This window comes from Phlebotomus papatasi, chromosome 1, assembly GCF_024763615.1.
Source record: "Phlebotomus papatasi isolate M1 chromosome 1, Ppap_2.1, whole genome shotgun sequence".
Classification (NCBI taxonomy): domain Eukaryota; kingdom Metazoa; phylum Arthropoda; class Insecta; order Diptera; family Psychodidae; genus Phlebotomus; species Phlebotomus papatasi.
Window position 1 is genome coordinate 4,717,112 of NC_077222.1, and position 15,930 is coordinate 4,733,041.

Consider the following 15,930-nt stretch of genomic DNA (forward strand, 5'->3'; position numbering starts at 1 on the left):
AAATAAATAAACTATTTAATTGGGAAGAAGAGAAGGATAGTCAAGATCAACTTTAATTGGGGGTAGTTCGAAGAGTATCAGTCCTCTAGAAGTGCTATTTTTGACCTTTTTTAACCTTGACAAACTTTATTTCTGCCCATTTTGTAGATGTCACTAGGAAAAATATTTGTAATTTAACTTAAATCAATCTGGGGTGACATGATAACTTCTTTTCGATAGTATCGACTGTCGATTCTGAAAAAATGATCTTTTTGTAAGTAAATTAGATACATTTTAAAGGTCACATTCTTTCAAGAGTATTACAATAAATATCCCAATAATACGTAAAACGTCGATATTTGCTCATTCTAACAGATATATATTTATCGATACTATCGATTCGATAGTATCGAAAAGTCATCATTTGCCCCCTGCTTATTAAAATATTTCTCGCCAAAAGTTATTAATGCCATATACGTCAGACTTGATCGAATTAAATTGCAATTCTTCTTCATGGCTTTACAATTATGAAAAAAAATCATTAGGGGAAACTGGGGCACCCCCAAACACGGGGTACCACTAAACACTGCGATTTTTTAATCGGATATTGGATATCAGAGGATAAAACCGATAGGAATTTATAGGCACTATAGGGATGCTTGTCCACTGAAGGAATGGTCGAGATAGTCCAAGTAGTTTAGAAATAAAAATTAGTGTTTGGTGGTGCCCCAGTTTCCCCTAATACAAAAACCAAAAATTGAGTCAATAGAAAATGAATGACCTCATAACAAAAATAAAATTCTGTCAATTAATAATTCTTCCTTCCAAAAATAAATCTAGTTTGAGAGTAATTGTACGACCAGTGCCTGTCAACCAAGGAAAATCGATGAAATGCTATGAAGATGGCCTAGTTCTTCGGGGAGTGGTGGCATTTATTCAAACCGGGAGAAAACACGACCTAAACAATGCATTTAAATTTCATTAAGGAGAAATGACTGTAATTTCAACGAGAATTTGTGTTTTCCCGCGAATAAATTTAAACTGCCAAAAAGACCTGAGAATATAGAAAAAAAACTATTCAAATAAGTATAACTCTTGTAGTGTTTTAATAAAAAGAATTTCACATTAAAAAAAAACGTATAATGAAATTTTATGAAGTAAAAAAAAAGTATATACCGAAAAGACTGATTGGAAAATGTATTAAGAATGAAATTAAATGCAATAGATAACAAAAAAAAAATGAGATTGCAAAGAATCTCAGTGAAAAATCGAATGAAAAACTTGATGGAAAATTCACAAGTGCGAGGGAAATTGGTGCAGACAAGGGGAGGTGATTCAAAATTCATTGCATTAGAAAAAAATAAGCATTTGGTATACACGTGGGATTCTTTTGGTCGCCAATTTTCCAAGGGAGGGAAAATATCAACGCAGACACAACACACTCATTTTCATAGCCCCCCAAACCTCTCTTTCCCTCCCACGAAAACCCTCATTATCATGTCTCATTTGCAACATATATATAAATATAAAACGATAATCTTCACCAATCATTCATCACGAAAACTCTATAAATGCAATCGATGTCAATTAAATATGCATTAAATATGCAAAATACTGCAATTTCTCCAGAAGGAGTTGAGAAAATATTCATTAATCACGATATTCATTCTCCTGACATTAAACATGCTATCTAATCATTATTATTTGAATTTATAATTTTCACAATGAAAAAAAAGAGTTTGTGTAGAATTAAAAAAAAAATGGAAAAAATACAGGAAAACGCCTGTGTTTTCCCTATTTTATAATTTTAAGTTTTTGCATGATGTAGTTTTTTAGATGTTAAATATAATAAGAAAACTTTTACCTCAATTTTTTGACTTGGTTTCCTCCTGTCATTTTTTTTTCTATTTTCATTGTTGCAAACAAGAAAATCCCTTTGCTGTTTTATTTTTCTTTTCCTGTCTCAATGGAGATGAAAAGTGAGATAAATATTCTGCGGAAAAAAATCAAGAGAAAAATTAGAGAATAATAAAATGAGCAACAAAACGAAAGAGAAGAAAAGCTGTTGCAATTATTTTTCTAGTGAGAAACTTTTTTAGATCCATGGGAAAATATTTCTATAGAATTTTTTAAATAAAAACGAAGGAAAAAAAATTAACAGATCATTAGACTAAAGGACACGTTCATAAATTTCAAGTGCATGACAATTTAGAGATTTTTCCTCTTCTTAAACAAATATTAAAAATAAATACAGCGAGTTAGAGATAACATTTTTGCATGTATTATCAATTGTTTTATCTCTATCTTAAATCCATGTTTTCCATATTCTAGAGAAAATAACTAATATTATAGAAAAGATGACGAAATGTGGGTGTACGAAAAATGCGTTGGACTTTTTAACGAATCAAGGGGAAGATATTATGGTCGAAAATGGTGTACAGCTGATTGAAAGAGAACTAGAACTTCAAATAAATCTAGAACTTTATGAGTTCTAGATTTATTTGAAAATTATTACAGTTGAACATTCTGAAAACCCCTTTTCTTAAACTATTTGCACTGTTCCTATTTTCGCCGTATCTGTTCCCATCTTCGCCGCAACTGTTCTTGTTTTCACCGGAATTGTTCCCAATTCGCCGTGTAATTTGTCCGCAAAGCCTAGCTTTATAAATTTCAATACAATTTTTTTTCTTATAAAAATTTTAATTATTTAAAACGCCTGAAGCAAAAAGATTTACTTAAAACAGAGCAATAGCAATTCTCTAAGGACCTATTTTTTTTTTCAAAAAAGATATTTCAGTGTTGAGCAGTCTGTTAATTTCCCAAAACACTAAGAATATCTGAAAATAGTTGTCATTTTCTTCATTTTACAGCATTTTTTGATGAATAAACAAATGAATAAACAATTTAATGAATAAGAATATAAGTTCAGAGAATTATTTAAAAATCTAAATAAAATCTAAGTCACTTTTAATTAAAGTTCTATCAGCAGAAAATTTCTTAAGGGCTATAAATCAATTCTACATTTTTTATTTTATTCTTGTTCTGATGTAATAGGATATTAAAGGCTATTTATATCACCGTACTAGATTGAAATTGAATTGTCCCAAAATCCTAATCTAATCTTGTGGGTTTACATTGTAATGTGGGGACTGAAATAGATTTTTAACAGGAAGACTTTTTTGTGAGGTTAGAAACGATTGAAATATTATTCTAAACCTCTAAATAGAATTTTTATTTAATTTCTAGTGACTCGGTGTAAAATCAGTTAAATTATTGCAATTCAATAATCAAAATTACCTAATTTTCTTACAATATTTAGCTCTTTTTCCTTAAAGGAAGTAGAAATAAGTCACAAAAACTCTTTATTTCTGTCACTTTGCCAAGAAAAACCGTAAAATTATGTTAGATTAAACGTCAAATGTTACTCCGAATTCCCTTTTGCACACTCCGAAAATTTTTGGGACAAATGGGACAGATTAAATCCAATTAAATTCTATTTGAGGAGTCGTATTAGATTTACCGTTTGCAGTTTGCATCGATAAAATTAAAATAAATCCAAGCGACGTAAATAGCTTTGATTGGTACATGCCTATAATATTTTCCTATGAAGAAATTCATAGTAGGGGGAAGTGAGGCACTTTTGAAAGTGAAGTACCTTTGAAATTGGAAATTTTCACCTATTTTTAAATACACAAACAGATTGAGAATCTAAATTATATTATCATATGGCTCAGTTCCATTTAAATATATGGGAAAAATCCCAATTTCAAAGGTGCCCCATTTGACCCTAATTAATTAATCAATCGGTTTGCGGAATCTTCATTTTTTCAATTTTGTTTTAACCACTTTTGTTTTTTCTAATTTGTCTTTGGAATCTTTGTCTTCGGTAATCTTTGTTTTTTGGAAATCTTGTCTTTCATAAATTTTGCACAAGTATATTTTATCAAATAAAATAATGAAATTACAACTTTATATTCAATTAGCCACAGGGCACTATGCAACTGGGGTCTAACTTTCTGATAAAACATGACCTCTTTTACAATTTTAAAAAGATAAGGACTTTAGGGTGCGGTTAGAGTCGAATATCAAGCTCTTGAATGATCAGTTTTCACTGTGAGGGCAAAGGGAAATTTTCTGCGCTTTGGGAAGTTTTGTCCTTTGGGGCAAAGGTAATTTTTTGATGCTTTGGGAAATTTTTAGTTTCGTCCTTTGGGGCAAAGGGAAAATTTTTTGTGCTTTGGGAAGTTTTTAGTAGCGTCCTGTGGGGCAAAGGGAAATTTTCTGTATCTTGGGAAGTTTTTAGTTTTGTCCTTTGGGACAAAGGGAAATTTTTTGTGCTTTGGGAAGGTTTTAGTTTTGTCCTTTGGGACAAAGGGAATTTTTTTTGTGTTTTGGGAAGCTTTTAGTTTCGTCCTTTGGGGCAAAGGGAAATTTTCTGTGTTTCAGGAAATTTTTAGTTTCGTCCTTTGGGGCAAAGGGAAATTTTCTGTGTTTCAGAAAGCTTTTAGTTTCGTCCTTTGGGGCAAAGGGAAATTTTCTGTGATCCCAATCAATCAGATGTTATTTAAGGACTCTCTTTCGTTCTCAAGTTTCGAATTAAAAAATAATCCGTGAAGGTTTTTATCACTCAACCACTTTACAATATTCAAGCTTCCTAATTGGAAGAGTTGGTGTACAGATTGTTGACCATAATATCTCTCCCTTGCTGTATAAACATTTCTCAGTGGCAAAACTTGCATAAAATTTCAAATAAGAAACTCTGTTGCAATGGAAAATTTTATTATATAGGACTTGTTGGTATTGCATGGAATTTAATGGTTGTTTTCATGGAACTATCAATGAAAATTTTAACGCTAAACAACGACTTTTCTGAAGAATATTAACTCTGAAATGAATATTGTTTTCTTAAAATGTGTCATTAGAATGCAAAAGTGCTGAATTAAATTTTCTTAGGATTCTCTGTAATTTAAATAATTCATTCAAAATCTATACTCTTTCTTCCTCTTTTTTCTCTCTTCATTTTCCTTTGAACAGCTCGACGAATTCAGACTAGAAATTCAGCGTCGTGACCAAGAAATTATGGCAATGGCGGCAAAAATGAAGACACTGGAGGAGCAACATCAGGTAATTGTGTGATTGAAAAGTGATAATGGAAATTATTATTGGCCATTCAATCACTAAATTTCACTGATTTTCTGATCCTAAACTTCAATTGCCTTCTTAAAGAAAATCCATTAAAAATCCTGAAAAATGCGACCAGTTTTAGTGTAATTTTTTTCCTGTTTTCGTACACATTTCACGAGATATCTTTAAAACTACGTAGCTTGCCAATTTAGGGTTTTCGGTTGCCTCTTCGTTATTAAATTGGCTTTTATTTTGTATTAGAAACATTTTGCTAATCCATTCTACAATGACAGAAAACAGCCAATAAACTCAAAAGTGTTTTCGGTTCGCTAGAAACATATGGAAAACCTAGGAAATGTCATGCCCCTGTTAAAAATTGACTTTTTGGAACATTAGAAGTTTGCATGATTGCCGCTAGGGGCAGCGAAATCGCAAGCTTTTGAAGCTTTGCATGAAGCATATGTCTCGCGCTAAAGATTGAGCAAAAGGAAGGCAATTGGTGTTTGATCGACATTAATTTTTTATTACGAGAACAAAGTTATTAATTAACATCTTTAAAGGACTATCAGCGTCATATTGCCGTTCTCAAGGAGTCTCTCTGTGCCAAAGAAGAACACTATAATATGCTACAAGCGGATGTAAGTTAAATCCTTATTCTGTCTTTCCCTTCTCTCTTCATTCTTCCTCATCCTCCTTGATAATATTAAAAAAGAAAAATCTACATATTTCTTTGGCTAATCTTCAACCCAGATAAAGCCACCCAAGAAAGATCAAATAGCCAACTTTCAAAATGCAATTATATATTTTTTTTCTTCTTCTCTTCTCAACAAGCATATTAAAGTGAACCAAACGATAAAAAAGTAGATAGAAAATGTAATGCAAAAAATAAAAAAAACCCTCAAAAATCCCCTCAAAATGCCAAAAGAAAAAAAGGTGAAAAAGATGCGCTCTTAAATTAGATTAATTGCACTTTTGTCATTAGGTTGAAGAACTACGTGCTCGTTTAGAAGAGAAAAATCGTTTAATCGAGAAAAAAACTCAAAACGCTTTACAGGCTGTTCAGGAACGTAATCGATCAACAAATGAACTGGCCGAGCTCAAGGATCACATGGATATTAAGGACAGAAAAATCAATGTCCTCCAGCGAAAGGTGAGATATTTATATAGCAAAATTCCACCAAATAAATCCATCTTTTTTCCTTGTACGAGAGAAAAACCTTCCTCTCCCTCTTCCCTTACAAAATATTATTCCCTAATCGCAATTCCATTTTCATCTCATCGTGTTTCTTTTACATTTGCACACCTTCGTGCCACGAAAGTCCAATTGGGATCGATTTTTTGTTCTTCCTTTTTTTCCTAACGGAAGCAAAAAATTATATCAAGTGGGAAAATATTTACATTCTGGCTTCAACCCCGTGGGTTTACGCCTTCCTATTGACTTTAGTTGTAAAAGGGAAATTGCCCAACTCCTTTGCCACCGCGTGATGGAGTGTTTTAGGGGAGAAAAAGAAAGGAAAGGTGGTGAAAAGTGTTCAAGTGAAGTTTAGAAAATTGCCACTTATAAAAATGCATTTCCCATGCAAAAAACACCAAGTACACGTGGTCTCAAGTGTAAGTTTTCTTTTCTTTTTTTTTTTGCTTTCTTCTCTCACCCCATCCCCTACTCACAACTCTAACGATCTCTGAGAAATTGTGCAAAGTATTATCCTGGATAACAAAAGACTAATCTATAAAATACAATTCTGAAAAATTATTTCAAATTGACTAATTTCAAATGGGATTTACTTACAGATTGAAAATCTTGAAGATTTACTGAAAGAAAAAGATAATCAAGTGGATATGGCGAGAGCAAGATTGTCAGCAATGCAAGCTCACCATTGCAGTTCAGAAGGCGCCTTGACAAGTCTCGAAGAGGCCATTGGTGACAAGGAGAAACAAATGCAGCAACTCCGGTAAGACTTTCCCTGTTCCAGTACTGAAAAGAAAAAAATGAAAATATCTTCAAAATAGTACATTTTACTCTCTGGCATTCTTAAATTTATCCGTTGGCAAAGCTATCCAGCTTTGTGGTGCTTTCGGGTTTTGCAACATTAAAGAAAAAAGCTTGCCAAGAACATGTTCTTTTGACAAAATTTTAACAAAATCCGTTGGCCGCTTAACCCTTTAACGACGAGACACTTTTTACGGATTGAAAATCAACAATAAAAATTAAACTGAGAAACATAATCAGTGATAAGTGTTACATCTAACTTTGTAAAGTCCATCAGAGTCTGATTCGGTGTATTTTGTGCTTCTATGAACAATAGGGACAAAAATAGTCCAAAAATTTAAGTAATTTTTTTTGACAATACCAATGAATAATATTTTTCGCTTTAGTGAAAAATATTACGTATGAGTATTGTAGTTTTTATTGCCAAAAGGGTTTTGCTTAAAAACAATTAAAAAACTATAAAAAATAAATAAAATCAATTATGAATTTGAGAATTTAAAAATTCGCCGTTTTTGAGCTTAAATATTTACGACATAGCAAGTAGCTACACACAGAAAAATGGAAAATTCTCAAACAGAAACACCCAGGAATTTAATTTCAAATCCCATCCAATGAATGCAAATGTCCTAATTCTAAATCCTTGATCATTTAGTTTTAGTTGCAATTTGCAAATCTGTAGACATTTTTCATTTTCCACCTAATGCTGAACTTAAGTTTCCGATATCTTAACTTGAAAGAGTTAAGGATTCTAGCCCATTTCTTTCGCTCAGAGCTTCTAAATTTAAACGCCTCGGGGATTCACGTCCAATTTAAGTTCCCAGGATCTTATATAATTCTTAAATTTAGAGTCAAAACTTTTCTGTGTGCAGAGACTTGCAAAAAATATTCTAGATTCCTTCAACCTTCTACTTTACAATTATGTACAAACATTAGGAAAGAATAACTTTAGGTAGTTAAGAAAAAATATTTTCTTTATGGGACACCGGTGTTCCAATCATCCTTAAAAGGTTAACGAAACTTTTCAGAGTAGAAAAACATTCCCTGAAAAAATAAAATAATCCCTCTTTTCTTAAAAAGAGTATATTGGTTACCCAAGTTCTCAGTAAAATACGTAGATTCCTCAGGTTTTCCGAATAATGCATGGGTTCTCCAGGTTCCCTAAAAAATATATGGATCCCCTAGGTTCCTAAAAAAATATATGACTTCCCTGGGTTTCCTAAAAAGTTAAGGGCTTCAATGGTTCTTTAAAAAATGTATAAGTTTCCCGTGTTCCCTAAAAAACTGCATGGATTCCCCAGGATCCTCGGGTTCCCTAAAAAATATATTGATCCCCTGGGTTCCCTAGAAAATATATGTGTTCTCTGGGTTTTCTAAAAAGTTATGAGCTTCCTTGGTTCTTTAAAAAATATATAAATTTCCCGTGTTCCCTAAAAAATGCATGAATTCCCCGGGTTCCCTAAATAAATATATGGATCCTCTAGGTTCCTTAAAAAATATGTGTTCCCTGGATTTTCTAAAAAAATTTGAGCTTCCCTGGTTTTTTAAAAAATGTATAATGCATGGATTCCTCGGGATCCTCGGGAGCCTTAAATAATATATTGATTCTCAGGGTTCTCTGGAAAAATATATGGGTTCCCCGTGTTCCTGAAAAAATGTAAGGATTTCTTGAAAAAAGTATAAGGGTTCCATAGGTTCTTTGAAAAATCCATATAGGTTTCTTAAAGTGCTCTAAAAAAAATGTGGATTCAGTGGGTTCCCAGAAAACATGTGAGGATTCCTTGCAAAAAGTGTATGGGTTTCCCGGGTTCCTTGAAAATGTATAGGTTCCTTGAGTTTCCTATAGACACCCTGGTCAGACTGGCCAGTGGTATGGTTTCCCGAAATGAATCTGGGTAGTCTGATACTTCAGTGTTGAAACGGGATCCAGAAGGCCCGAAATAATTCTGGTTCATTCAGGAATATAGTCCATTGCTGATTGAAACATTGCAGCTTAATGGCACAGCAATTGTGAACTATGCCAAGTCCTAGTCCTGAATCATCCTTTGAGAAGACTGAACTTTAGTAAATCGTTATCCCTTATTGATTGGGCTCCAGGCAATATTCAAGAAAGATAAATTAATTACGGGTACTTTACCGAACCATTGCTGATTGGGAGTAATGTATCCGGGTTGGAAATTTCAATACCTTTCAAATAAATACAAGTTTGCCTCAAACTATTTGGAAAAAGGTCCTTCCAAATTTGATTTTGATTTTTTTTCGGTCATGGATAAAATGTTTGCCCGGATAAGTTTCAAAGTTTTAAAATTTAACCTCTAATCCGGTAATAAGTTAAAATTTTTTTGGGGTTATATACATATTATTGTCCTGTAGTTGAGTTAAAAAGCAGGATAAACAGTTAAAAAAAATAATCTTAGTATGATAAGTGTGCCAAATTTCAACATACAGTCGAGTTTCTCAAATTTGAACGACGACGGTTGAGTTTAAAATATGAAATTTGAGGCTGTGTGAAATTACCTTGATATATTCTCTAAAGTTATTTATCTTAATTTAGGGACAGTGCATTTCACATGAATTCCATTACATTTTTGAAAATATAGTTCAAATTTGAAGAACTCTAGTATAGTTGCGCATAAGCGTCAAAGTCTCAAGTTTGAAATGTAATATTTTTAATATAAATTGCATTTTTTGTTTATTACTTCTTCTTAAGGAGTTTGTTTTGGAAGATTATAGACAATTTATCGTCTTTATTTTCTCTAAAATCATTGTTAATACATTTAAAAATGAATAAAAATGTAAACATAGCTTTAGTGGCCTATTTCGGCAACCTTAGTTCTCATAATTAATTGTCCTTCCGGAATCCTTCCAATGTCTTTTTCACTTATTCTCATTCGTCAAAGCGACATTTTTGTTATTTTTTGGATTGTATAATCTCTTCTAGAATATGCAAAAACTAAAAATTAATGGAAATTCGAGGAACAAAAAAGTGGCCGAAATTGTAAACTGGCCGAAATTTAGTACACTTACCCTATAAACTTTTCCTTGAGGAGTAAAAGAGTAAAATTAACTATTTTGCACGCTCATTTTGGAAATTTTAATTTTTCTCTGAGTACCTTTTGCAAATAGAGCGTCCAAAATTCGATTTTGCAGCGATCAACGTGATCGTGCTGAACAAGAAAAGCACGAGGAACGTGAATTGCACGAACGTGAGATAGCTGAGTACAAAATGAAGATGCACTCGTTGGAAAGTGAGGTGGATAAATTGAATATGCGATTGGATCGAGCTCTAACTGAGAAAGAACGTCTTGAGGCACGTCTCGAGAATTCCCAAAGTGAATTAGGAAAGTCCAAAGCTGAATTGGATAAAGCTACAAGTGAGGTGAGTTAGTTTTTAAACAAATTAATTTATTAAAAAAAAACTCAAATTAGAAAAGTTTTAATGGAAAGGAAAAATTTGTAACTGAAATCAACTCATGCACCAATTGGCTGGTTATTTTTCCATGAAAATCAAAACAATAAAACGTAGTATGGTGCTTATGGACAGGTGGGACGTAGTGGTACTGAATGGGAATCTACGAGACAGAGAATGCAACGTCTTGAGATGGAAAATGAACGTCTTCGACATGATTTGGAACGATCCCAGGTGAGATAGTTAATGCATTAGAACCCTGCTAACGAAATCCCATCGTAAAAGGATCTTGCTAAAACATCTTTTCAGACCACCTTTGGCAGGAACACCCTATCGACATCCCAAGAGCTCGATAGGGCTCAGGAGCGTGCTGATAAGACATCAGCTGAACTCAGACGAACCCAGGCTGAACTTAGAGTTACTCAGGTAACTTTTAAAAAGGATAAATTCCTTCAAAACTTACACCAAATCCATTCCCCATTTTTACACTTTCCAAATAATAAAAACGAAAAATTGCTAAAATTCTCTCTATCTCGCTCTTGAGAAAATTGCAATTGAAAACTAAAAATAAAAAACCAAATTATTTTTTGATTTTTAAATTAATTTTCTAAATCTTTTAAATGTGCTGCATCAGATCGTTCAAAGTGTATTAAAAGCTCAAATTTTTTTTTTAAATTTTTCTCTATACCTTTCTCTCAATGTTTTTTTTTCTTATTGTTGCTATTGCTAACATGAAAAAATCATCATGTTCTATACATTTTTTTTTCATAGGACGAGCCACAAAATTTTGTGAGTAAATAACACTCCAAAGTTTTGACTTTAATACCTTTCAATTACTATTTTTTTTTGTACAAGAAAAAACAATTTTTACAATCATTCAGCAAATTTCACCATTTTCAGTAATGTTTTCAGCAGATATCTCAACTTTTTTTTCTTAAAAAAACAAACATTTTCTTGTTCTACTTTTCTTACTATTTGATTTTCTTCCCCTTTGATTCATCGTTAAATAGTTCAAAATACAAGTTTATTCAAGAACTGTAAAAGCTCTCGCAATTAAGCAAATGAACCAAGCAAAATTCTAAGATGAAAAGATTTTTGAAAAAAAAACAGAGCTTGTGCACCAGAGAATGGCTTCATTTTATATTCTCTTTTATAGATTCTATAAAGTAATTAATATTTTTTTTATCTTTAGAACAATATCATAGAGACTTAACATTTTATTCAAAGTTCCTCTTTCTTTAGAAAGTTTTGAGACATTTTATGACTGAGGATTTCCTCAGAATCATCCAACTGTTGTCCCTGTAAATCATTTTATATGTCAACAAATATAAAAATTTACCTCCCAACTCCCACAAAAGGGCTTTTAATTCGTCATTTTAGAGGGTGCGTTTGCCAAAGGAACAGATAATAATAATTTTGAGACGCACGTGAGTAGCAACAGTAATCTTGGTAGAGATACCTCCTGAATACCAAGAGCTTTTTATGTGATTTAAGACAATGCTTGCCGTGCAATTACTTACAGAAAATCACAGCAAAGATTTCCTATTCGCTCAAAAATATATATTTATAAAAAATATTTTTGAAGGAAATTATGAGGATAAAAAAAATTATTTGTAAATTACTTTTCAGTAAATAAGCATTCAAGCAAGGGTATTTCGGTTCAAAATATCCTTTTCAAAGGAAGAATCCTCTCAATAAAATTTACTTTTCAAAATGACTTCAAAATCTAGGATAGTTTCGTGAAGAAATATCCCGAGTAACCCGGATAAATATTAACCCAGTTAGCAACTGTATGATATTTTTAATACAAAATTCCAATAATGAAAAAAACTTCAAGCAACTTCACAGAGCTTCAAAATAAAAAATCTGTATAACGTTCAATTTTAGCCAAGACACATTCAAGGGTATTATAACAGATCGTAGAGAGATTTTACCTCTGAAATGAACCACCAATCATATAAAATTCTGATGATGAAAGATACCTTCAAACAACTTCACAAAGCTTCAAAATAGAAAATCTACATAACGTTCAGTTTTAGCCAAGACACATTCAAGAGTATTATAACAGATCGTAGAAAAATTTTACCTGAGAAATGTATCACCAATGATATAAAATTCTGGTGATGAAAGATACCTTGAAACAACTTTACAGAGCTTCAAAATTGGAAATCCACATAATGTTTAATTTTATCCGAGACACATTCAAGGGGATTATAACAGATCATAGAGAAATTTTGCCTGAGGAATGAACCACAAATGATATAAAATTCTGGTAATGACCAATACCTTCAAACAACTTCATAAGGCTTCAATATAGAAAATCAACATAACGTTCAATTTTAGCCAAGACACATTCAAGGGGATTAAAACAGATCGAATAGAGATTTTACCTCAGGAATGAATCAACAATGATATAAAATTCTGGTGATGACAAATACCTTCAAATAACTTCACAAAGCTTCAAAATAGAAAATCCACATAATGTTTAATTTTAGCCGAGACACATTCAAGGGGATTGTAACAGATCGTTGAGAGATTTTGCCTAAGGAATGAACCACAAATGATATAAAATTCTGGTGATGAAAAATACCTTCAAACAACTTTACAGAGCTTCAAAATAGAAAATCTGCATGATGTCAATTTTAGCCAAGACACTTTCCAGGGGATTATAACAGATCGTGAAGAGATTTTACCTGAGGAATGAACCACCAATAATATAAAATTCTGGCGATTTTATCTTAACAATGAATTACTAAGAAAGACTTTCTATGATTAAGCTCAGTGTATAACACAGTAACGCGTACTACGAAATTCCCCTGTTTAAATGTGTTCTAAATATCATGAATATCATTAGTCACTAAAAATATTCAAAACACTTAATAAAACACCTCGAAATATCTAAAATTCAATGCGAATTAAAAGTCCTGATAAACGTTCTTTAAAAAATTTATAAAATTTACAATCTTTGCTATATTAAACACAAAAACACGCTACGACTGTAATTCTATTAAGAAAAGTTCAATAAAAATGTTGCTTCTGAACTATCTTCCACAGTCCGACGCAGAGAGGGCTCGAGCTGAGGCAGCTTCGCTCCAGGAAAAACTCGAGAAGAGCCAGGGTGAGGTGTATAGGCTGAAGGCTAAGTTGGAGAATGCTCAGGGTGAGCAGGAGAGTCTCCGACAGGAATTGGAGCGTTCTCATGGTGGTGTCCAACGCATTCACGCTGAACGCGATAAAGCCCTGCTGGAGCTTGAGAAAGCCCGTGAGGAGTTGGAACGCACCCAAGCAACACTGGGCAAGGCACAATTGCAACAGGAGAAACTGCAAAATGCTCTGGATAAGGCACAAAATGAGGTTGATCATCTGCAGGAACGTCTAGACAAGGGTGTTGCGGAATCTCGGCGTTTGCAATTGGAGAAGGAGAAGCAAGCCTATGACTTTGAGAATCTCCAGTCACAGCTAGACAAAGCACTGGGTCAAGCATCGAGGATTCAGAAGGAGCGTGAGACCATTCAGCTCGATGCTGAACGCTTCAAGGATAAGACTGAGAAGATTCAACTGAACCTGGGACGATTGCAGAAAGAACGAGATGCGTTGTTTGAGGAATGTGAGAAGAACAAGGAAAGGGCTGAAACTACACAGAGTCTCCTACTTAAGAGTCAACGTGACAAGGATCAGATTCAGACGGAACTGGATGTGGTCAAGGAGCGCTGGGAGAAAGCACATAGTGTTCACCAGAAACTTCAGGTGAGTGACAATCGATTGAAATGTGACCAAATGTACGGCATATATTGCATATTTTTCACAGATGGAACGCGATGATGCTTTCTCTGAAATTGAGATTCTCAAGGAGAAACTCGATAAATCCCTCTATGCCAGTCAGAAGTTGATTGATGAGAAGGACAATTCCACCAAGGAGTTCGAGAAGATGCTTGAGAAGTATGATAGGTATGGAATATCAAATCTACTTATTATCTCGATGTTCTCTCTTAATGTGTGTCTCTTTCTCTTTTTTCCACACCCATCGAAATTATATTTCCACCAAAAAAAAACAAAAACACCTGAACCTTCTCACACCTTTTTCCTCTATCCTCAAAATTTCTTTTCTGTGTGTCAATCAATCCAAAACAAAAAATTTGTGGCAAAAAAAATTTGAAAAATTTCTATATAGAGCACAAAATGAAATCTATAGACTCCAATCGCGATGTGATACGGCCGAAGCGGATCGGGCTCGTCTCGAAGTTGAGGCTGAAAGATCAGCATTGGCCGCCACAAAAGCACGAGAGGACTTGAGAAAACTCCAAGAAGAGACCACGAGGTGAGTTAATACGAGAAACTTTTTCAAACTATAATAACTCATGGGATAAAGGATTATGTTCTTCGAGTTCTTATAATCAAAATTCACCAATGTTTATAAACTCACACAAATTAGCCCCAAACAAAAGCCATTGAGAAACTTGTGTGAAACTTTTGTATAATTCAATTTTTCCCAATCTCACTTTTCTCACAAATGCGCACTCATAAAGTGGCTGCAACAGGATAATATTCCAAATTTTCTGCAAAGCTTATTCACATGGCTTTAAGCTATTTTTGTATCACCAATTTTTGCCATTATCTCAGAGATATTTTCAAAGGATTGGAACATATGGGTCAGACATTTGATACAACTCTGGACAATTGGTTATTTTGCTGAAACATTCTTCTAAAATAAGGAGAAAACCCAGCTAACACATTAAGTCCTTATTAAGTACTTAATAAGTGCTTAATAAGGAGTTTCAAGCTATGTTTCATATGCTTTCATAATTAAGTTTTCTGTCTCATAAATCATCTTCAAATGTTTGTTCTATCTGTTCTAGCCTTTTTGTACAAAAGAACAATCACTGTATTTGTCGAAATTTTGAAAAAAAAATCTGTGTAACCGTCAAAAAACTAAATGTTGTGTATTTGTGAGAAATGATGTCGTAGATTAGACTCTATCTAACCAAACATCAAAAAAATACCCCAAAAAAAAAACAAATCAAAAATCCTTCACAGACTGCAGGAAGCATGCGATAGAGCAGCGATGCAGCTCACGCGAACCAAAGAACTCGAGGATAAGGCTCGCGAGGAGTCTGATTTGACGAGGGAACGCATGGATAAGGTACAGGCAGAGCTTAGACGCACACAGGCTGAGAAAGAGCATCTCCAGGCCGAGGTGGAGAGGTTGACATACGAAGTGGATAGAGCACACAACTCCTACACAAAACACACTGCCGCATTGGATTCCGCACAAGAGGAAGCCGCCCGTTTCAGCCTTGAGCTTGAGAAGTTGAGGGATAGGTGAGCTGTTGCATGTTTATCAATTACATGTTGGATGTTTTATTAAATACAAAAGAAAAAAAAATAATTGGAAATTGTAAAGAGCATGGAAATGTTGTTTTTACAGGGAAAA

At 33.4% G+C, this 15,930-nt stretch overlaps 1 protein-coding gene across 17 annotated transcripts in view; it reads left to right on the forward strand.

Moving 5' to 3' along the window:
• LOC129798489 (ELKS/Rab6-interacting/CAST family member 1) overlaps positions 1–15,930 on the forward strand; it is a 71,834-nt gene that overhangs the window by 48,012 nt on the left and 7,892 nt on the right. For 6 of the 17 annotated variants that reach the window (XM_055841648.1, XM_055841649.1, XM_055841650.1 and 3 more), the window contains exons 10-21: positions 5,014–5,103; positions 5,664–5,741; positions 6,086–6,253; positions 6,895–7,055; positions 10,217–10,469; positions 10,617–10,733; positions 10,785–10,925; positions 11,271–11,288; positions 13,554–14,246; positions 14,308–14,447; positions 14,671–14,817; positions 15,534–15,818. In XM_055841648.1, the coding sequence (XP_055697623.1) occupies positions 5,014–5,103; positions 5,664–5,741; positions 6,086–6,253; positions 6,895–7,055; positions 10,217–10,469; positions 10,617–10,733; positions 10,785–10,925; positions 11,271–11,288; positions 13,554–14,246; positions 14,308–14,447; positions 14,671–14,817; positions 15,534–15,818 (2,291 nt within the window). The remainder of the gene's footprint in view (positions 1–5,013; positions 5,104–5,663; positions 5,742–6,085; positions 6,254–6,894; positions 7,056–10,216; positions 10,470–10,616; positions 10,734–10,784; positions 10,926–11,270; positions 11,289–13,553; positions 14,247–14,307; positions 14,448–14,670; positions 14,818–15,533; positions 15,819–15,930) is intronic. The other 11 variants (XM_055841657.1, XM_055841658.1, XM_055841661.1 and 8 more) reach the window with 8 other exon arrangements.